General features: G+C 34.0%; 1 protein-coding gene across 1 annotated transcript in view; it reads right to left on the bottom strand.

The window, feature by feature from the left end:
* Positions 1-23,784, bottom strand: part of LOC129234764 (serine/threonine-protein phosphatase 4 regulatory subunit 1-like) — a 340,839-nt gene that overhangs the window by 61,196 nt on the left and 255,859 nt on the right. Inside the window, exons 13-15 of the mRNA XM_054868742.1 lie at positions 12,597-12,637; positions 7,904-8,092; positions 1,485-1,646 (exon numbers count right to left, since the gene is read on the bottom strand). Of these exons, the coding sequence (XP_054724717.1) occupies positions 1,485-1,646; positions 7,904-8,092; positions 12,597-12,637 (392 nt within the window). The remainder of the gene's footprint in view (positions 1-1,484; positions 1,647-7,903; positions 8,093-12,596; positions 12,638-23,784) is intronic.

Below are 23,784 nucleotides of genomic sequence, written 5' to 3'. Positions count from 1 at the left end.
GTACGCCTCGCTCATCTAAAGAATTAGATACTTAAGAAAGAAATAAAAGAACAAATAAAATAGCAGCACCTTTTAAACAAAGCAGCTAAATACATTTTTTCCATCAAAGAAACAATCTTCATCCGCTTTCAAAAAGGAAAAAAAATAACTCAAATTAAAAGCTCATTAAAATAATCATATAAAAAAATCGTTTGTTTTTTCCCTGTTGCCGAAAAATTTTTTAAGAATGAATGAATGTACTTTCAAAAAAAAATAAAAACAATAAAATGTCAACTTAAAGAAATAAAGACATTTAAAGATAGACTTAAGTCGGAAAAAAGACATTTTTTTTCAAGGAACTACTATTAGTTTATTACAAGAAATGTAGTTAACTACAACTACTTTTTCCAAAATGTAGAGACTACAAACTACTTTTGAAACGTAGTTGCTACTTTACTACTAAAAAAAATAAATAAAAAGCATACACATACACACCGTTTGAAGACTGAACAAAAAAATTCCGAAAAGTAGTTTAGATCAAGGGCGCCCATATGGGGGGGGGGGGGCAAGTGGGAACTCAAGCCCCCCCCCCTAGAATTTAGTACTTGATCTAAACTACTTTTTGGAATTTTTTTGTTCAGTCTTCAAACGGTGTGTATGTGTATGCTTTTTATTTATTTTTTTTAGTAGTGAATTAGGGGGCAAGTGGGGGTTCAAGCCCCCCCCCCCCTAGAATTTAGTACTTCCTTGCTTTTAATTTGGTACTTTTTCTTTACAAAAATGTAAAAACATTTCTTTTTCAGCTATTAATGAATAAGTTATTAAAAATGTCAAATTTTAATAACTCTAATCTGCACTGAAATCAGTTTCCATGGGGAAAATATCCTGCTAAAGCATGGGGAAAATATCTGAGCCTCCCCTTACAATTTTGCATATGGTTTAGATTAATAAATTGGCTCATATGAATATGGAATATTGCTAAGAATTATATTAATTCTTTCCTTCCAGAAAATATTAAATTCAAGAAGTTCAATTCAGCTACTTGAAAATGCAAATAGATGCAGTTATAATTTGATTTAAATTTTACATTGACATGCATATGCATGTTTTGTAAATCTGACGAAAGATTTGCACCAGTCAGATTCGTTTGAAACTTTGTTTCTTTTATTTATGAACTTAAAATTTAAAAGTAGTTTCCAAAAATTGCTTCAAATACTGTTTTTTGTATCAAACTACTTGCTACTCTTTTTTTAACTTTTTTTAAAGTAGAGCATTACACTACAAACTACTAAAATATGTAGTTACTACAGTAGCATCGCTACTTGTACTGCGTTTCTTCCAACCACTGGCGGTAGGTATAAAACCCTCAAACATCTGTACAACATAAAAGATGAGTAGAGCAGTTTCAAACATTTTTTAACAAAAAGGATACCAAGAGCATTTATTCTCCAACTAATTCTTTCCTATGGACAAAACAGGAAACGTAAATCAGAAAGATAACTCACTTGTACAATATCCGACAGATGCTCAACGACTTTGTCACGTACTTCATCACAATCTACTAAAAATTCTTTGAAGAAGGGTAATAGGTCTTTATTGAAGATTTCTTGGTCGACAATCATGACGAGCTCATGAAAGCTGGTAGCCATGATTTTACGAATAGTCGCCTGAAAAGAGAGCATTCATGTAATTTGGCACCATGAGCCAGTTTCCACTATTAACATTGTGTACTGTTCTAAAGAAACCTAAACCAGAACAGAAACCTTTGTGCCACTGTTTTTTTTTTTTTTTTTTTTTAAATTTTCAATGCTATCCAGATTGCCAATGACTCAACCAAATCAAACAAGGCAGTTTTTACAAGGCATCTGTTACATTTAGAGCAGTAGTTTTCAACCTTATTTTAATAAATAGCCAGATTTTTTATTATGAAAGGTTTTGCGGGTTGCATTGATCAAAGTATATATCACTGTTCCGATGGAACCAGTAGCGGAAACAGGGGGAGGGGGGGGGGGGGTCCCTCCAAACCGTGGGGAAATTTTTGAAAATTTGCTTGAAAAAATATAAAAAAATGTCAAAAACACAAGAAAAAGTAAAAATTGAATTTTTTTTTTGAATTCAATTGTTTTGAGCATTACACGAAGTGGTGGGAACAAAGGGGGGGGGGGCTGTAATGGAAGTCGTGCAGCCCTACCCCAACCAATCTTTGACAACACTTTTTCATCTGTTATAAGGTTCACGGCATTTGAGTAGTGAAAATGACTGCTTGAAAAAAAAAAGAAAAGAAAACCTGATCGAAACAACAAGCATAAGAGAGAGTAAATAATTTTTCAATTCCCTTTTTCGGGGGTATTACATGTCACTTTTCTATTTACATGTAGGCAGTAAAATAGCTCTGCTTGAGACAGTCTCTTCTTTGCGGCAGCTGGCTTCAGGTGCCAGTATAATGAAAATAAAAGAAAGAAGTGTCTGCTGCTCAATGTCTTTTTATAGAACAAATTTAATCACCGATAGTTATTGTAATGTGTAACATTTTTTATGTAAAATCTCTGTAGATTATTGTTTTCTGCTATCATTCTTAGAAAGTTTTGTTTTTGTTAATGCTGAGTTTATTTTTAAATGAGCTGTAACTGGTTAGTTTAAATCAGTGTTTTTGACTTAGTTTCGGGCAAGAAATCAAAAATTTTAGTATCGTGTTTGCCCTAAACCTCGTTATACGAGGGTTCCCGTAAATTAACCTATCATATTAGATGGAAACTGCTTAAAAAAGCCGCATTTTGTTAGAAAAAGGACAACCTGTAACAACAATAATGAAGTTGTTCGGGTGAAAAAACATTGCTGTCTGTTTTGAAAAAAACTGAAGAACCCAAAACCAGTGGATACATATCCGGATTTCTTGTATCAGACTCTGTCTTCATTCGCCTCCGATTTTTTTACAATTGAAAAGAATCGGTGAGTATTCATCACTGTCCGAGTAAAGTCTTAAATTTATCAAAATGTTAACGGGTTAAATTTTCTCACGAAAAGCAGGACAAAGGGACATTGTTTTAAGATATTCAAAACTCAGGCTAACATAGAAATTAGGAAAAATTACTTTTTTAGTAGGGTCGTGGGCACTTAAAACAGCTTACCGGAAGAGGTGGTAATGAGCAAGGGGGTGGATAGCTTTAAGAGGGCTATTGATCTTCATTGGGGATTATAAACTGACTAGGATCAGCCTAGCTGGGCCCAGAGCCTGTTGCTGGTCATCACATTTGTATTTGTATTTTATTTGTATATTCATAAAATATTTAATTTTAAAAGAAGATTTTTGCCGCATTTTTTACCATTATGTTTAGTGAAGTTTATTGTATTTTTCATCACACAAGGTGGATGTGCGTCCTGTGTCGAGTATTATGCTAATGCTTAATCAATATCTAAATGAATCATGTTCTTAATTAATATTAAAATTAATAAAGTTTTCAACCAACTAATGGCCAATTTTGTGCTTTTGTTGACACCTTAAGAAACCTAAGTTCAAGAAAATTGTCGTTTGTAAGACTGTATTCTTGAGCATAAGCCCTCCCCCCCCAAATGAGATCCTGTAACTGCCCCTGGGTGGGACACCAACACAATTGCAAAAAGTGTAATTCAACAGTAGAACCAAATATACATGCAACAACCTCATACAGTAAAACCTGTAAAGTTGATCACCCTTGTAAGTTCACCAGCTGTCTATGTTGACCGCTTTTGTCAGGAACGGAATTAGTCCTATCTCATATTAATGAAGAAAACCTCTGTAACTTGACCACCTATCTTGACCACCTGTCTATCTTGACCACTAATGTACACCAAATTTGGTTTGAAGTATTATAAAAAACCCTTTGTTAGTTGAGCACTTGGTTTATTTTTTAAAACTTTCTTCAGCAAATTATTTTATTTTATTATTTATTTATTATTATTATTATTATTATTATTTTTTGATAGCTTTCCAAAAATGTTTTTAATGCTTTGATGAGAGACTAGCATTTTAAGCAGTCTAAGCAGACAGCAGCATAAAGCTTATGCTGCTATTTATTCTCCAAACTTGTTTTTCATTTGTTTTTCTATTTGAGATAGCTTTTTGTACTCCGCTCAATGAAAAGTAGTGTCAGAAAAGGTCAAAGCCTTTTCTTTTAGTTGCAATATGTTGTGGCAACAGAGGAATTGTGCTAAAAAGAGCAGGCCAGGATCTATACATTTTGGGCCCCCCTGCAACAAAATATGTAGGGCCCCTCCCTAGTGGCCAGTAGTGTCTATTTGTAAAGTGAATAAGTCTTAGTGCTGGTTTTTTTCTATTTTTTCTTCAATTTCTAGGGCTGTTAGCACCTTTAAGGACGCGGGTCCCTCGCTCTGCTGGTACGCAGATGTACACCTGCTAATGAGTCAAGTTACATGTTTCTGGTGCAATGGATTAAGAGATACGACACTTTAATTTTGCCTTTATGAACTGGGAGAGTTGTTCTTATTGCTCTTTGTGCTATAAGTTGTACAAAAAAGGCTTCAAAAAGAAAATTAGGATAACTTGAGATTAATAAAAAGTATGAAATGTTATATTAAAATTAATTGAAAATGGAGAAAGCCAGGGAAAATTAGCCGGCACATATGGAATTTCTATAACTACAGTATCTAATATAGTTAAAAACAAGGAAAAAAATAACAAAACTATTTGATTAGTATTTTTAATTACTGTTTCACTTTCAATAATGTTAAACAACGAAAGTGAGTTGAACAGAAAGAAAAAGGGTGAATTCCTCAAAAAAGGAATACATGGTGCCAGAAATGACAAAAAATTAAAAAAAACATTGCCGTCCTTTATAAGTTGACCACCTGTCTAAGTTGAACACCAAAGTACTGCACCGCGAGTGGTCAACTCACACAGGTTTCACTGTAAAATGAAACATACATGAGTTACTGCCATGGTAGCTAAAAGTTGAAAAACAAATCTGTCAGTGTTCCTCCATATGGGGTGACCATCTTTGGACACAGTGACGACAATAACTTATTTTCAATTAATTTTGCAGTTACGTCAATGTTCCACCGGAACAGCGATATATACTTCAATTTAGCGAGACAAAACATAAAGTTTGAAAATAAGTTTTCATTTACATTGAAAATTATCAATGTTCAATACATAATGTAATTGAAATAGCGAAACATGATTGAAAAAAAAAAATAATGAAACTTCTTACAAAACACAAAACTGAATTAAAATCATTCAAAGGCATTTTTTTTTAAAGCTCAATCAGAAATTTGACATTCCTTCTCTTAAACTATGTCAACATTTGACTATTATGTATGGTGAAGCATTTCAAAGAGAATTCTTGAGATGAGTGTTAGAAACAATTCCTCATTTTCTACTTGACATTGACAATATACAAGGGGAGAAAACTAAAAACTCATTTTTGTATCAGGTTTGTATCAGTAAAAATGACAATTTTGTATCACAAACATCAGTGATGTATTAGGAGAACTCATGGTTTTGTAAGCGAATCTTTAGTTTTGTGTAAGACTCACATCAATAAGGTGGCTCACCCTTTTGGCTAGGCACTGAAAAGTCAATTACTGGCCTTTCTTGTGACTATTTCTAACATAGAAGCGGATGCTTTGTCAATTTCTGCCAGGATATTAACTTTCAAGCTCTGTTGGCTCCTTGGACGGTCGACATAATGTGAGATTCCAAAATACTTCACCTTGAAGCGTGAGTCGTTCTTTATTCTGTTGGAACCAAATGTCACCTAGGTCAAATTTATCGAATTGCAGAGGAGGTGGGAGGGGGGCAAATGTGGGAGTTACTAGTTGATATGATTTTTAAAAAAAATGTAAAACGAAACTTGAGATATTTACCTACATTATTTTTTAAAAATATCAAAACATTCTGACTGATAAAGTAGAATTAATTCCGTTTTGAAAAGAGGAAGATTTCTTCTTGCATCCAATATGTAAAGGCAGGGTTCATACTCAATTTCAGAAATAAAATGAAGGAGTTTGAGGAATTTTGAAGGAGTACAATGAGATTTTGAAGGGGTACTTACGTCTATCATAAAGATGAGGAAACCAGTTTAGGATGCCAAAATTTTAGTGTTTTCCATGATTTTTTTTAACAGGAAGGAAATAATTAGAACTTCTTTAAACTTGGAGGATATTTTATTTATCTTTTGAGGATATTTTATTCATTTTTTTATTCACCTTGTTATTTATTGAAGTCATTTCCACTAGAATAAGTGGAGCTAGAAGTTGCTGTCCATGGGCGAACGCCATTAGAGCTTGTTGATGGTGTGCATTACAGAAGCTGCAATTTTCGCCTGTAATTATTACAATTTTTTGTCCTTGTAAACAACATATTTCCCTAGAATATGAACCTACTAGTGATCAAAAAAGTTGAAAATTGGAGGTTTTTGAAGTGTTTGATTACAATGTTTTGTTTTTCAACCCTTTTTTCACACTTCTTGCATCGAAAAAAAATATTTTTATTAATAATATCATCAAAGAATTAGGTTCATATAGCAATTAAATAAAGAATACTCACACAAATTTTCAGAACTATTGGTAAAAACTCTTTGAGCTAGAATGCACACTAGTCGAAAAAAATTTGTTTCGAGAAAAACGCATTTGAAAAAAAATAAATGCTGCAAACGTTTTCGAATCTCCAGTCACTTTAAGTGCTTATAGCATGGGTACTAATCAGAATTTTTTACTCAAATTTTGGCAACATATTCTTGAATAGTTTTACTAACATTTTATGACACAAAAAAAAGTGGATTTTTTGACTAGTCTAAGCTAGTTTCCCCCTTAAATGATGTCGCATTTTTAAAAACATATTTGACTTGCTCCTCCTTTTATCACAAAGTGTCACACTTGCCTAACGTCTCCTCGTCACATGTCATATTTTTATACACATTGTTATAATCACTGTGTGATGTCACATTTTGTCACCCTCTCTCTTCCTCTTGTCACATGAACCTCCTCAAGGCATGACATCACTTGGATAACACTTTTTACTATATCATAACTGCGATTTAATAAACAATTGTTTTTTTAACACAATCACTCAATATAGTACATCTGCTTATGTATTTTTAAATATTTAAATAGTAATTAGACAACTTGACTTTTGCTGCTGTTTTGGAAGGGAAAACAACAACCATAAAACTTGAAAAAATAGCCAAGCACCATTTAAGCATGTTTTAATTCACTTAAGAAATGTCTTAGTCATCTAATAATATTTTCACCTTCAACTTTTATGACCCTTGTGACAAAGTTAGTGCGAAAAAGTTCATCGAAGTATTTTAAGTTACTGTCATTGAGGAAGATTTTGTAGTCACACTAAAAAAGAAGGAGTTTTGAAGGAGTTAAAACGAAAATGAATAAGTTTGAAGGACCCTTCAAAAAAAAATCCTAAATTAAGAAGTATTGGAAGATTTTTGAAGAAGTGTACAAACCCCGAAAGGGATATAAAGGGGGATCAAAGAATAAATTATAAAATTATAATAAATTTGAATATAATATTTTTATATTAAAATAAATATAATAATATAAATTATATTATATATTTTAATGAAATTATAGAATGAAAGAATTTAGATAATACAAAGAAAACCCCTATCAGATTCCAATACAAGGTTTAAAACTCAGTTTAATTAATTAAATATTTTTCAATAAAAAAACCAATCGAATTTCTTTAAAAACTGACTCTTAAAAAATTATCTAACACTAGAATCTAAAAATGTACATCAGTTAATGGATTCAATTTTTATTGTAAACGTTAATGACTTTTTTCTTTAAACTAAATTTGCTGTTTTAAAAAATGATATTTCTGGAATGCCTAAAGCAAAGATACACACATAAAAAATGGAATATATATTCAATAACTTAGAATCAGAAAAAAAGAAAAGTTATTAAGACCTACCCCACTATAAAGAAAATGCACACATGCATCACGTACAATAAACCAGTGCTTTTTCCCAACAGTGTAGGCAACAGCAGGAAAGCTGCGGGCACAGTGCTCTTCAAATTCTCTTTTGTGGCAAAGTTTCAAATACAAGTCCAACAAGACGGGAGGGATTATGTCTTGGCTTTCGGCTAGGTTTCGAATTTTCTATTTGAAATTCAAAGAAAACTGACTAAGAATTAACAAACTAAGCAAAATACGTAGGAGCAAAAAATCTTTATTTCCATTAACATAGGGGTTCCCAAACTTTTCCGATTGGTGGCACTTTAGAATTTTCACACGGCATCGTAATCCATTTCTTTTATGTATTTATATTGATGCTGTGAACACTTCCCGGCGCCCTTTCTCTTTCTGTGGACCTCAGGGTGCGGCAGCACCCAGTTTAGAACCCCTGCATTAATGAGGCTAAAAGTAAGAGTTACTGTGGATCAGAGTTCGCCGATATATATCATGATATACAGTCGACTCCCGCTACAAAACGATTCAAGTTATGCGAAATGGTTATAAAGCGAGAGTTTTTCATGAGTGACAAATTTTACAGCTAAAGCGAGTTCCTCGATCACAACACAAAAATATTTGAAAAGGAATCGTGGTGGTAATTGTTGGCTTCGTTATTGTTTACTAAATATCGGTTCTGTGAATGGACTTTTGCCCTTTTAGCACCACTGACTGTGCAAGGTCCCATACTGCACTAGTCTAAATATTGCTTGGTTATTGTGTATAAATAACCACTCCACATTTTTCATAAGTTTAATTTAACTATAGTATCTACTGTATAACAGTTATAGTACAGCGCTTTATTATTACTACATACTGTACATACCATACTGTTTTATCTGATGTATATCTCTCAACCACTGATTTTGAGCATCATAACAGCATTTTATGTTGAATAATGCAGCTTTTTACTAAATGCAATAAAAATTTAGCTAGTTATGTAAGGAACTGTAATATATAGTTAAGAAAAAGGTATAAAGCAGTTTGAAGAGTGCTTAAAAATGTCAAAACTATTTGGGTATGTTAACAAAAAATTCGTATTACATACCCTTTTCCATAACACGAAATTACGCGAGGGGGTTTTAGAACGCTTCCCTTGCGTAAGTCGAGACTCAACTGTATATCGGATAAATATTTTGAAAATATAACGATATTTTGATATTTATTTTTTCAACTATAGTATTTTCAATATAAAAATGTATATTAATCATAATTAAATTGTTTTTTTCATTAAAAATAACCAAAAATGTTATGTACTATATTTTTATGACGTGTTAATACATCATTAATACGACAAAGTAACATAATATTCCTGAAATACACCGCCAGCTCAGTCATTTCCAGCCGAGGACTGCAGTTCTGCTTTAGCCCTGGCTAATGGGTGGTAATTTACTGAATATAATATTCCTATTTTACTTGTATTTATATTCACAAAATTATAAGTAATGCAACAATTTTAAGTGCTTAGTTAAATATAAACATTGCTCAGAAAAAAAGAATATATCTTATAACTCTGTGCACCGACTAATGTATTTTAATTATTTCTGAATCTTACAACTGTAAAAATAGCTAACGGATGAAAAATGAGTAAAAGCTAATGCTAAATTAACTCCATTAGAATTGAAAAACATTTTAACTAGAAAAAATGAAAGTAACTTTAATTTTAAGTCTATTGCTTTGAGGATGCATTTACTATTTGGAAAACTTTAGTTTGTGCTAATTGAAAAGATCGGATGTATATCAAAATATAGGATATTTTCGAACTTTGGTGTGGATAGAGATTTGGAGATGGTGTGAATTAGATATTTTCCATTCAAATGATCGATGTACCTCTTTAAAAATCAATATTGCAGGGAACAAAAATTATTCATTTCATGATCCTGAAATTGTCACTATTTTGAAATAAATAAAAGATGTCCATCTGATGCATTTTAAATAAGCACAGAATAAATATTAATTGCATTACAACACCATGCCTGCCAACTTGAGAAAATCTCAATGAGTTAAATACTTAACAATAAAAATGCAAAACTTTTATTTTTACTAAATGCATAACATACTTGTAAGTTCAATTTTCAATTCACATCTTAAGAAACGTTGAATAAAATTGCAGCATTTTAGTAATTCACAAGTCTCCTGCTTATTTTTCAGAGCAATAGAAATTCTTGCCCTCCAAAACCTAATACAGTAAAAGACCCAGGTGCACAGCCCCGGGTGTGTGCACTTGGGTTTTTATTTTAAGTGTCGAATTAGTTTGTAATTATTTTTTAAGCTAAAATTTCACGCAAATTGCCTATTAAAGGGAGGAAAGATTTCCTACACCCCTTAATGTTCCACGTTGGTCAAAAGAGATTCTTTTTGTCTTGCATCAAATACAACTTCCAATTTTCTAAATTCATTAGAACAGCAGATATATAGGTTTCTATTTTAATGAAAAGTCCTATGCTCAACTTTTTTTAAGCTAAAGAGCAAAATATGTTAGCCATGAATTTGGAAATGACTTTTTAAGCGTACAAAATTGCCGTTTTGCTATGCTCGAAAATCCCCTAGCGTCTATAGCTGTGAAATTCGGTATATGTTATTTTGTACCCTGGGGGAGATGTTCCCCCTCCACACCCCCCTACTCCAAATTCTTTTGTAGCTACTCTCACCTGAACCGAGGATATAGACCTTCTGACACTCAAATGTTACACACACACACACACACACATATATATATATATATATATATATATATATATATATATATATATATATTAAATGGTTAAGGTTAAATCATTTAATTTATTTGGCGGATTTTTTCATTTAAAAGTAACTTTTAATGTTATTTGTTTTGCTTTGTTTAAAAATTAAATTGTAAAATGAAGCAAAATTGATTTTGGCAACGTTTGATGACCAAAAACGCGCTGTGCTTTGAACAATTTGGAGAAAAATTTTGAATAAGAGCCAATTGTTTCTCGTTATGATTATTCCTCCAAATGTACGGCATACTTTTATTTGTATTACAGAAACCAAAGGACTCAAAGGGCAATATCAATAGAAAAAAGGACAATATGATTAGAAAAAATAATAAAATCAAACAAAGATAGCCCAGTTTTATCCCTAGATAAGGTCTTAGCCCCCCATATTCTATAGTATTAGAATTAATAGGGACAAAACTATTATTTTGCAGAATTCAAAGTTCATTGCCAGCTAGTTCCAGCATCTTCCACTAAGTTGTTTTATCTGTCTTAATACAATCTAGACGTCAGATTTTATTGCTTAAAACAGGTTTAGATGAGAAATTATGAATATTAAACAATTCTTCATAGTGTTTATGTGAGAAGAGGAAGTTTTATTTTGCATTCGTTCATTTTAGTACATTAAAAAAGGATACAACTCCTAGAAATATAGCAAAGACAATCCCACGTAGCAGTCACACATCTATAGTTGAAAAAATACAACGTTCATGATTGGTATTAGAAAATTGAACCTCTCTAGGCATCAGAAACTCCAAAATAGGATCAGTTACTACTCTGAAATAGCATTATTACACCTACAAGAACTGGCCAAAATCTTATGAGACATCTATTGCCTATTGATATTCATTGTTTGAGACTGCAGTGGAGATTTCCACGGTTGGTCGGAAGAGAAGTTTTCAAAAATTTTATTTTAAAATACCAACTACAGAAAAAAAAAAATTTACACCCATGGATTTGTGCCTGTTTAGTCCAATTATTTCTGGCACAGTGGCAACTTTCTAGGTGTGATATCCCTGTTGTGTATTTATCCATCCCCTTTAGACAGTAAAAATTATAAAATCATAACTGTGACAAGATTTATCAGATATAATACATTAGAATTTGGGTTTTAAGTTACTTTTTAAACAGCTTATTAATAATTTTGTTTTACATATTTTCATCAAGTTCCTTTTCCTTCATCAGGGAGCAAAAAATTTCATACTGTTCTAATTATAATGAGCTTGTTACTTAAATTCTAATTTTTGGGGAAGGAGGCAGTAGCATAACTAGGGGTTGGCAGGAGTGGCTCTGGCCAGGGGTGCAGCGGCTGGGGGGGGGGCATTCCGAAAGGTTTAAAAAAAAATTAAGAGGGTTTTTTTTATTATAGAATTTTGAAAAATCCTGAAAAAAAATTAAATAAAACTAGCAAGAAAAAGAGCTAGAGGGGGTATATATGGAAATGCACATACATTACATCTACTGAGAAGTAACATCGGGCATCATTGAAAACAATTCTAAAAAAGAAAATAAGAAAAAAATTATAATGCTGCCTCCTATTTGTCAAATCAATTGATCAAAATGATTAAAAAAAATAAATAAATAAAAAATTTTAGAGGTCACAATGATCTCTGGTGACTTTCCATGTGGACGATCCTGGGGGGGGGGGGGGCAATTTCTATAGTTCGCCAGGGACGCTAGACCCCATAGTTACGCTACTGGGAGGCAGGGCAACGGGATTATCATTTTGTTCTAATCGAAACATGCGCTTTAATCTGATCCTTGTAGAAAACGACATAAATCGAAGCGGAGCAGAAATCTTAAGGGATTGATGAGTGTCAGCGAACAAGGGGCCGCCTAATCATAATAAAATATCTTTAGAAACCACACCAATTCATTATATATGTTTTAGAAAATATAAAGTGTAAAAATATCACCTTTCTTAATGGTTTATGTCTCTGATTTATCATCATGTAACCTGCAACAAAAACAGTAAGAAACGATAAAACGATAAAGCAGCAATTGAGCAAGAAAAAAAAGTAAACAACAGTAATAACATATATATGCGTTCAACATGAACCCAAGCACAAATACAAAACAGTTGCTGTTAGTAGAGCAGAGACAGTTCCTGATTGGAGTCATTGTAAACGGGATTGGATTGCTAGGAATGGCTGCATCTGAGCTCTAAAGGGATCAAAATGGTTAGTGGTTTGATTTTAGGGGCTTCAGAGTCAAAAAAACTAAGTTTGAATGAGGGCATGGTTTAAGCATCAGATATTAAGAGGATGATAACTTTTTGGGTACTGCTAGAAGAGGAAATAAAGTGTCGAACAAGAGTAGTAATTTAATCATGATTTAGGAAATTTCAGGGTGTTAAATAAAAGCAATTTGAGCAATTTGGGCATGCTTTAAGTTTACTATACTAATGCTCGCAGTATTAGGAACAAGATGGAAGAATTGAAAAGCATAATTATAGATGAGAAGTTGGATGTTATTTGAATTACAGAGACATGGGCTACTAAATTTCATGTAGATTTATTACATATCGCTGGGTATAATTTTCTTGAGATAGAGTAGGCAAAAGAGGTGATGGGTTTTTATTATATGTTAAGAGACAATTTGATTTGCAATGAATTGCACATAAATCATAAACCTACTGATATTGATATGGTTTGGCTGGAGTTGATGAGCAATAAGGGCAAAAAATTGCGAATAATGTGAATAATATTGCGAAATTGCGGTGGCCTATAAATGTTTCCAAAACATTTATAGGCCACCTAAATTGAACCAGGGACAAGATGAACAGATGTATCATATTATTAGTGACATGTACAGTAAGGAATTCCATCATCATAATGGGGGATTTCCCTTTTCCGGGTATTGATTTAAATAATTTTTATCCTGGTAATGGCAGAGAAGACTAATATTTAGAAATAATTGGCGACTGTTTCTTAGATCAAGTTGTAACTCAGGGGACTCTGAGAGGAGGCAATTTCGGATCTAGTTTTCTGTGACACAGGAAGTTCTGTTCAGGGGTTGTGTGTAGAGGATCATATTGGAAATGGTGATCATAACAGCATTAGGTAAAAAAAGGTAAATAAATAAAGGAAAGTACCTGAATTTTTCTTTTTCTTAAATAATAGATTGCTTCAATTTAAGTCTTTTTGGGGCCCTTTAAAATCAGGGACCTACAGTCAACAGCTAAATTGGTCTGCTTGGTAATTGAGTTCTGATTATTTGTGCAATACAATAGGAATAAAAATTCTATGTTTTGTTTTTATTTGATCTATAGATGTCACTTAAACCCTTGTCACGTAAATTTCAATGTCATACAGTGAAGCACCGTTTATAGGTTTTTGAAGGGACTGTATGAAAAAAGCCTATAAAAGAAAAAACGTATAATAGGCATGCTTTAATATGTATCAGACTCTGCAGGGATCAATTTTAAAACGGATAATTGTTAAAAACTTATAAAAGAGAAACATATAAATGGTGCTTCAATGTATCTTAAAAACGTAAGGTCCTGGGCAAATGCTGATGTCATACTTGAATTCAGGGCACCATATTCATATGAAATCAGTTCTGCATACCCGAGCACCAAAATGACTGCTCCCGTGTTCATCGAAAAATTTAATGAAGAACAATGACCCTAAAACTGAGCCTTGTTGAAACAAGGGTGCAAGTTTGGTGATGTGTTTGAGACGGAAAATATTTTGAGCCCCCTCCCACCCACACACACATGCGTGCTTAAGGAAAAATTTATGAGTACAAATATTGCAAAATTCTCACATCGCCGAAGACAACCCAAATTTTTAAGACTTCAAAGTGTCGGAAATGTTCAAGAAAGCCCTAAATTCCCTAACTCTTAACTCACTCAAAAATAGCCAAAATAGCATTTCAATACTTCAGCATGGAGTTTTTTTTGGGGGGGGGAGGGGAGGGACCTGAACTTTCCCCCCTAAGTTCACTAAATTTGACTTAAATTTGTGGTTCCCTTTTTCATCAACAAAGGTTTAAGAATTTAATTTCTAAAATTTATTGAGAGAAAGCATTCGAGTTCCCTCTTCTTAAGTCCTCCAAAGATTACCTAAAGCAGAGTTCTGAATACTTCAGCTTTGAAGGCGGAGGGGGACCATGAACCCCACCCTCTGCCTCTATGTTCATTAAAGATGGTCTAAAGAGAGAAATGCTGATCCAGGTTGGAGCGAAGGAGTCGGAAAATCCTTTGACCTTGGGCAACAAGTAAAGCAAAGAGGGGAGAGAGAAGGTGAGTCAACGATTGCACGTGTTTCACTCAGGAGAGAAACATTGATCCACGTGGGCGAGCAAGGCTTATCGCATTGGAGTGAAGGGGTCAGGGAGAGGAGGCAGCAAAAGTACTAGTAAGGGAGGGGAATGGATGTCCAGTTTTGTAAAGGGAATTTACCGCCACCGTCACAAAAATGGGTTGCTCGCTCAAGCAACCTAACTGAAAACTTGTCTCCTAGCTCTAATTTTATTATTCACTCACATCGTCTCTTTGCATCTTTTGCTGTCGTTCTAGCGTTCTTGGCTTATCTTTTTTTACGGAATTTTTCCAAAGAGTTGCTATTGAAATGGCTCTTAAGCGATTGAAAAGTTATACTGCAGCCTTTAAGTTTAAGAAAAAAAGGCAGAAGCAATTGGAAATCGTCTTGCTGCCAGAGAGTTTGGCATTGATGAGAGATGCGTTCGCCTTTGGAAATCAGATAAATTAACCACTGAAAGTGATGGCCAATCGAGGGACGCCGAAGGTAAAAAGAGCAAAATGAGGAATTTTAAAAATGTTTCATTATTGTTAACTGAAAATAGTGACTAGAAACAAAAAAATATTTTTTATTTATATTTAATTCAGCTTTCTTTATTACTGATTGTGCTTTTAAGTTGTTTAATGTTGGGTGCGCGCATATGGAAGGTGCAGTGCTTATACTGGGTGCGTCGCATACATTAAAATTTCTTTTTCTTCGAGAATATATTACGATGCGGCACTTACGACGCGGAATATATTACGATGCAGCACTTACACCGGGTGCGGCGCTTATTCAAGAAAATACGGTAATCTCACTGCAAAAATTGTTGATTTTTGAAAATTTTCAAAATTTCAAATTTTATTTCCAAGGTGGTATGGACCTAAGGATTACAAAAAATGAAATTATCATATAAGGGCTTTAGACAGCCATCTCTATTCAGTAAAAAACTTTTTCTGCATTAAGAAAAAAAAATCATAAAATCGGTAAAAATGCAGTTGTTTCGCCACAAAAATAATTTTTTTTTTCAAAATCAAAAAACCTAACAAAATTTTCAAAAGTAATGTCAAGATGTAAATTGAGTCCTTATTTATTTTTAGAAAAAAGAATTATTCAAAAAGGTTAAATACTTTTGAAATAGTGTCCGTTTCAAATCGAGTGTTTTGAGGTTTTTTTTCAAAATGGTGGATTTTGTGCAGAATTTTAGTGCGCTGTAACTGAAGAAAAAATAATTTTCTTGCGAAATCGTTTTGGGATAGTTCATATGTCCCTTAGTTGTAACTACAATAATTTTTTCAAAACAATCGATTATGGTCTTCTGACAGGCCCTGCCTGATCTGAAATGGAATGGCTCGTATTTCAGCTGCAACACAAAAATTTCAACAGTGACTGTTGCAAATGTAATATCAATTCATGGATGTATTAATGCACCATAAAGAACTACAGAGAAAAATAATTAGCCTGCTCAAAGAGTACATTGACCAACTTTTTTTAACAAATACTGAGTTAACTCACGTTTTCATTATGCCTGCATACGTATCGGAATAAGCACATGTGAAACCTATTGTATACATTTAACTATCATTAGAATGAAGGGTTTGTTTCGAATGTGGGACCTAACCCCTATTTTAACTCTAATATCCTCCATAATAAAAATTGAGTACTTTGAATGTATGCATGTCATTGCTGCTCCTGGCGAATAACATAAAAATGAGCATCAAACCAGGTATCAATAGATTCATAATTTTTCCAGCTACTTGTTTGCATGATTATACGACTTTAATTAGCAGAGTTATTAAAAATCTACCATTCTCTCCTATCGTTTCTTTTTTTGGAAGACTTTTCCCCGAAATATTCCCAACATTCTGGCAAGGGGATAAACGGAAGTGAATCGCAGAGCGAAGGTTTTTCTTTTCACAAGGCCATGTTACCTCTTGCGTTCGCAATTTCGCTCTTTTTTCTGCTTAAAGAGAAAGTTATTGAAAAGTTCATAATCGAATCATTCTAGAGCTGCAGCGTTGCCAACTGCTCCGCAAATAAGGCGAAACTCGGCAAAGAAGTTATTTTTCTATTCATTTCCGGGCTGATCGTTTTCAAGCTTATATTTTACTATTATCATGTCAAGCATGTAAATACGGGAAATTAAAGATGCTTATACTCAAAGATTGAAAAAGCGTTTAAAGTTGTTTTATTAATTAAAAATTATTTTTATACTTGTGCATAAAATGACTATTAAACTCTAAAACAATTTTAGTTAAGTGGTTTTGGTTATTTTTATTGATTTTTATACAAATCCCTGAACTGCTCCACAAAATTTCAAATTGATCTTCAAAATCACACACAGATTCTCCTCAAATTGTTCCTCCAAGGTTGGCAACCCTGTAGCTGCCAGCGCGAAAAAAATTAATATACTGTTTATTAATTACTGTACTGATGCAGGGATTGTGTTTTTTGATGCAGTAATTTCTTTATCTTCTCCTTCAAAAGAATATAATTTATGTACCAAAAACATCATTGAAATTTCTTTTGTTAAGCGAAACCACAGAAAGAACAGCACCGAAGGCAGTGTACTTTAGTACTTCAGAAGAACAGAAATGTACATCAATCCACCGGAGGCGGATTATCCGAGTCAGCAAGGGCAAGGGCGGATCCAGACAGAATTCTCGGACGGGGCCATTTGGAAAAATACGACGCTTTGAAAAAATTTTGAATTTTACAAATATTAATATAGCACAAATTTAAGTGGATCATTTTTTAAGGAATTTTCACTAGGCGACACAAGTTTAACAAACTTCTTCCCAATAATTTTCCTCTTTTTTTCAAAAACCTGTGCATATATCGCCGCCTCAAAGTGGTATTCCTGTAATCAGTGCTGTGTTCTGAGGCGACTGTATAGGACTTCTGATTTAAGAGGAAGCCGATATGAACCAATCGTAAGTATAATATTAACTACGAAGCAAAGGGTGCCCGAGGGTTTCTACCCCCGAAAGTTTTTGAATTTGTGGCCTTTAAAGCACATTTTAGACGAACTTTGGTAATGTTAGGGGAGACGAGTATCGGTTCTCCCATTTAATTTTCGAAACAGTAGCATTAAGAATGCAGTTTTAAACGATCTCTGATGACGTTAGAGGGAGAAGAGATTTGAGGGCCTATCTAACGAAATGTTTCTGATTTGTAATCTTAGAAATGCATTTTAACTGTCTTTTGCAATATTAAGGGCTCCGGGTGCGACCCCCCCCCCCCCCCCCCCGCCTATTATTCAAAATTGAAACCTTAAAAATGCAAACATTATCTCCAATAATGTTAAGAAGAGGGAGGTTCAGGGTTTCTCCGGCGGATTGTTTTTGTCATTGTAGAGACAAAAACGCAGTTTAATACGATCTTTTTGTGATGATATGTGGAGGAGAAATTCAAGGGTCCACAATAAGAAAATTTTCTAATTTGCAGTCTTAAAGATGCATTCTAATTATCTTTGGTAATGGTAGAGGAGAAGAGGTTTGGAGCGTTCCCCCTGAAATTTTAGCTCTAAAAAGGCTGTTTTAGATAATTTTTGGTGGTGTTAAGGGGAGGAGAGATCAAAAGGCTCATTCCAGGAAATTTTACTGATTTCTAGACTTAAAAACGCATTCTAGACTATCTTAGGTAAGGTTAGGGGTTGAAGAGATTCTGAGGTCCACTCCCAAATTTTTTTAACCCTTTAAATTGCAAATGTAGGCAATCCAAGATTCATGAGTAACTTTTTGAGGACCAGTAATTTTTCGAAATTGAAGCTCCAGAAAAGTAATTCTTGAAGACTTTCAATGAGGTTGGGGAGAGACGAGTTCTCCCCCAGAAAATCTTGAAACTTAAGCGCTAAAACAAAATGTAGGCCGATCTTGCACGATGTTGACGAAAATGAGAGGTGGGAGACCCTCCCGTGGAAACTCTTACAAGTTATTTTTTAAAACGTGGTTTGTAGACGATCTTTGGTAATATTAACAAGAGGAGTGGTTAGGAGGGTCGTATTGAAAAAGGAATGAAGAATAATTACATAGCACTGCATAAAGTCTGGTTAAAACTTAAATCTAACTTTAACTTAATGCACGATCATGTTAACAATTGTAATTTAGGAAATTTCAGGGTGTTAAATAAAAGCAACTTAGGCATGCTTAAAGTTTTCTATACCAATGCTCGCAGTATTAGGAACAAGATGGATGAATTGAATAGCATAGTTATGGATGAGAAATTGGATGTTATCGGAATTACAGAGACATGGGCTACCGAATCTGATGCAGAGTTATTACATATTGCTGGGTATAATTTATTCAGACAGGATAGAGTAGGTAAAAGAGGTGGTGGGGTTTTATTTTATGTTAGAGACAATTTTATTTGCAATGAATTGGTCATAAATGATAAGCCTACTGATATTGATATGGTTTGGCTGGAGTTGATGAGCAGTAAGGGCATAAAGCTACGCTTTGGAAACATTTATAGGCCACCTAATTCAAACCAGGGACAAGATGAACAGATGTACCGTATTATTAGTGACATGTCCAGTAAGGGATCCGTTATCATAATGGGGGATTTCAATTTTCCGGGTATTGATTGGAATAATTTTTATCCTGGTAATGGCAAAGAAGAGGAATTTTTAAAAGTAATTGGTGACTGTTTCTTAGATCAAGTTGTAACTCAGGGAACTCGAGAGGAGGCCATTTTGGATCTAGTTTTTTTGTGACATAGGTAGTTTTGTTCAGGGGTTGAGTGTAGGGGAGCATATTGGAGATAGTGATCATAACAGCATTAGGTTCCGGGTTAAATTTGAAGTGTGCAAAGATGATAATTTTAGGTTTGTGCCCAATTTCAGAAACACCGATTTTGTTGCACTTAGGCAGAGCTTGAAAGAGGTTTTTTCGTCAGGGTTGGAAAATAGCGACGTAGATCAGCAGTGGACGGAATTTAAGGATAAACTTGCTAAAACCGTTGGGGACTATGTTCCATTTAGGAGAAAAGGTGTTAGTACCAAAATTTGGCCCATGTGGTTCTCCAGGGAGACTAAAGAAGCTCTTAATTATAAGCAAGCCACTTTTCGTAAGTTTAAAGAAACTGGTCAGAGTGTGGAGAGGCTCCAGTATGGTAAAGCAAGGCGAAATTTTAAGTATTTGGTACGGATTCAGAAAAGGGAATTGGAGCAAAGGCTGGCAGATGACATTGATGGGAACCCTAAGAGGTTTTTTGCTTACGCTAATTCTGGGAAAGCTCGAAACAGTCAAATTGGGCCTTTGGTTGATGAGTATGGAAATTTAATCCAAAACGATAGGGATATTGCAAATGTTCTAAATAACTTTTTTTCCAGTGTGTTTAACGATAACTGTATCTCAACAGTTGACACTAACAAGACACAAGCTATTATACAGCTTGAGGATTTTGTATTTTCCAGGGAGGAGGTTTTATTTCATTTGAAAAAGATTAAAGCAACTAAAGCTCCGGGACCAGATAATATCTATCCAAAAATTTTAGTTGAATGTGCAGAGGAATTAGTGGATGTTATTTTGAATATTTTCAATGCTTCTTATAACTCGGGGACGGTGCCAGAGGACTGGAAGCTGGCTAACATAACGCCACTCTTCAAGAAGGGGTCTAAAGGTATTGCTGGGAATTATAGACCTGTAAGTTTGACTTCGGTGATTTGTAAGATTTTCGAAACTTTGATCAAAATTAAGATCATGATGTTCTTAGAGACTAATAGTCTGTTGACTAGTTTGCAGTATGGTTTCAGGAAAGGTAAATCCTGTACTACTAATTTATTGCATTTCTACGACAAGGTTACCTCAGCTTTAGATAACAAAAAATGTGTGGATGTTGTTTATATTGATTTTCAAAAAGCTTTTGACAAGGTACCGCATGTTGCTCTTCTCAGCAAGTTAGCTGACATTGGAATAGGAGGAAAAACTTTACTTTGGGTTAGAAATTGGCTTACTGGTAGGAAGCAAAGAGTAGTTGTGAGAGGAAATCATTCTAATTGGAGTGATGTTTTAAGTGGGGTTCCTCAGGGATCAGTTTTAGGGCCTCTTTTGTTTATTATATTTATGAATGACATCAATGAAAATATTTCTGGAAGCATGAATTGTTTTGCTGACGATGTAAAAGTTATGGGGATTGTCGAAAATGAAGACCAAGTAAAACAGCTGCAAGAGGATTTAGATCATATTACTAAGTGGGCAGATAAATGGGGTATGGCAGTTAATGTAGGGAAATGTCAAGTGCTACACTTAGGTCATGGAAATAAGCATATGAGATATCGTTTACAGGGTTCAGTCATAAATCAGGCAGAAAATGTTATGGATCTGGGTGTCTTTATTAATCAGGACTTCAAGTTTAGTCAACAGTGCAGTATTGCTAGTAACAAAGCCAACAAAATGCTTGGGTTCATCAATAGATCTATTTCAAACAAATCTAAGAAAGTTCTTCTGCCTTTATATAGGAGTTTAGTAAGACCTCATTTGGAGTATGCTGTTCAGTTTTGGTCGCCTTATCTGAAGAAAGATATTTTTGTATTGGAAAGGGTTCAAAGAAGGGTAACTAAATTAGTAAGGGGACTCTCAGATTTAGATTATGATACCAGACTTAATAGGCTTAACATGTATAGCCTGGAGCAAAGGAGAGTCAGAGGGGACATGATTCAGTTATTTAAATTTATCAAAATGAAAGAAGTAAATGGATTAAATTTTTGCGGGGAAAGCAGGACAAGGGGTCATTGTTTTAAGCTATTTAAATCTCAGGCTAACTTGGAAATCAGGAAAAACTACTACTTTAGCAGGGTTGTGGGCAATTGGAATAGCTTACCGGAAGAGGCGGTAATGAGCAAGGGAGTGGATAGCTTTAAGAGGGCCATTGATCTTCATTGGGGACTAATTAATTGACTAGGACCAGCCTAGCTGGGCCCAGAGCCTGTTGCTGGTCGTCACATTTGTATTTGTATTAAATGTATAACTTTTTATTGGACATTTACTAACACATATCCTTTTTCTTTCTACCACGGGGGAAGTAAACACATCTAACAAGACAAGCATATTATGCTAAATGAACCCAATTATTTGGTATACATTTGATATTTTTGAAATTTCCGTGGAGTGGCCATGCCCTACCTCTGGCATTGTTTGCATTCTTGTTAGACTTCACATGAATTAGAATGAAGTTTTTTTTTTTTTTCAATCTAAGCAAGGAAAGAGGGTTTAAAAAACAATACTTGAAACTTCCTCAGTGTGGTTTTATGGCTCCCCGATGTTGTTTTTATATTCTTGTTAAACTTTGAAGAATAAGAGGATTTTTTTATATTTAGCTCTAAAAACAGCTTTTAACTATTTTTAAAACTTTATCAGGGTGGCTATGGCCCTCTTCTCATTGTTTTCTTTATTGTTAGAATTAGTATGTATTACAAGGGATTTTTTTTTGCATTTTTGCTCAAAAAAGGGGATTTTAACTATTCTTGAAATTTTCTAGAAGGGGGCCATGGCCCCCTCACTGGATCCGCCCATGAGCAAGGGCGAGCCTGCAGGCGGCTAGTTAAGTCTAAATATATGCAGCATTTTAATAGAACGTAATCCCTGCGTAGAACACAGTATTTTGTGGAGTATTATTTCAATTATCTCCTATGAACCAAAAAGCTTGAGTAAACAGTATAGCTGTGTTCTTATTTTGCAATGTTTACATATAATGGGTAATTAAATGCACTATTTTTTGAATCCAAATCTAAAAGAATCTATCCCAAAAAATACAATCTCAGGGCTCTCAACACATTTTAGCCTTAGAAAAAGGTAAAAGAGGACCAATTTTAATCAAAAAGGGGACTAAAGAGGACCAGTTAGGATTAAAAAGAGGACCTTGGGAGGACCATTAACAGTTAAACCCAGGGAAGCACCAACATGCAAATTAGCTGCCTGCTGCTAAATCCGTAAAGATAATTCATTAATTAATCATAATAATGATTTTTAACGATACAATTCCTTTATCACCTTCTGTACAACTAAACTTTTTATTGATTGAATTATATTATTTACAGAAACATTTGTATGGGGGGGGGGGGAGGCGACAAGCAAGCAACGAACGATCTTACAGAGACATTTTAATTGAAAAATAAATTTTCTACTAATTAACAGGTGAAAATTGGCCGATTATAAATAATCCGCTCTTAGTAGTTTATTTGAATGAGAAGGTTTATGACCAAACATCCAACCCAGGAGGTAAAATCTGGCAATGCTACTGTCTAAGTTTATAAAGGTTTGCAATAGTGATGTTCCGGATATCCGTATCCGTACATATCTGAGGAAAAATAAAGATCTGTATCCACATCCATATCCATTACTTTTTTGGCAGATCTTAAATGGATCTTTTCTACTCCAAAAATTCTTAAATATTTGAATTTAAGACACTACTAAATTCCGTTTAAATTAGGTTTTATTTCCTATTTAAATTACAAGGTTACAATTTCCAAGGTTCATACTCTATTTGGATGAAAAAATACCATGACTTTTCAAGACTTTTTTTCACGACTTCAAGAAAAATTTTCATGACCTTGTTACAGCATTATTTAATATCTAACAGGAATAGCACTATTTAGTATCTAACTTGCCAATTTTTAGAAATGAGCATTAGCAAAAACTTCTACATGAATGCCACTACTTCATTAAGCACTTACTCGTAATGGGAAAAAATATCAGTGTACACTTAAAAAACTAAACTATTCGACTTTTCATCCAAAAGCTCACACTTCTTTGCATTGAAAAAGGTGCTTCTTGTAACACCGAAACACGTGTCTGCAATCATTTGCAAGTTTTGTGCTTAATAACGTTGGATTACTGACATTTTAAAGCCACATAGTTTA

This window comes from Uloborus diversus, chromosome 1 (assembly GCF_026930045.1).
Source record: "Uloborus diversus isolate 005 chromosome 1, Udiv.v.3.1, whole genome shotgun sequence".
Taxonomy (NCBI): domain Eukaryota; kingdom Metazoa; phylum Arthropoda; class Arachnida; order Araneae; family Uloboridae; genus Uloborus; species Uloborus diversus.
The sequence above is the reverse complement of the archived record's forward strand: the minus strand, read 5'-3'. Positions and strand labels throughout refer to the sequence as shown.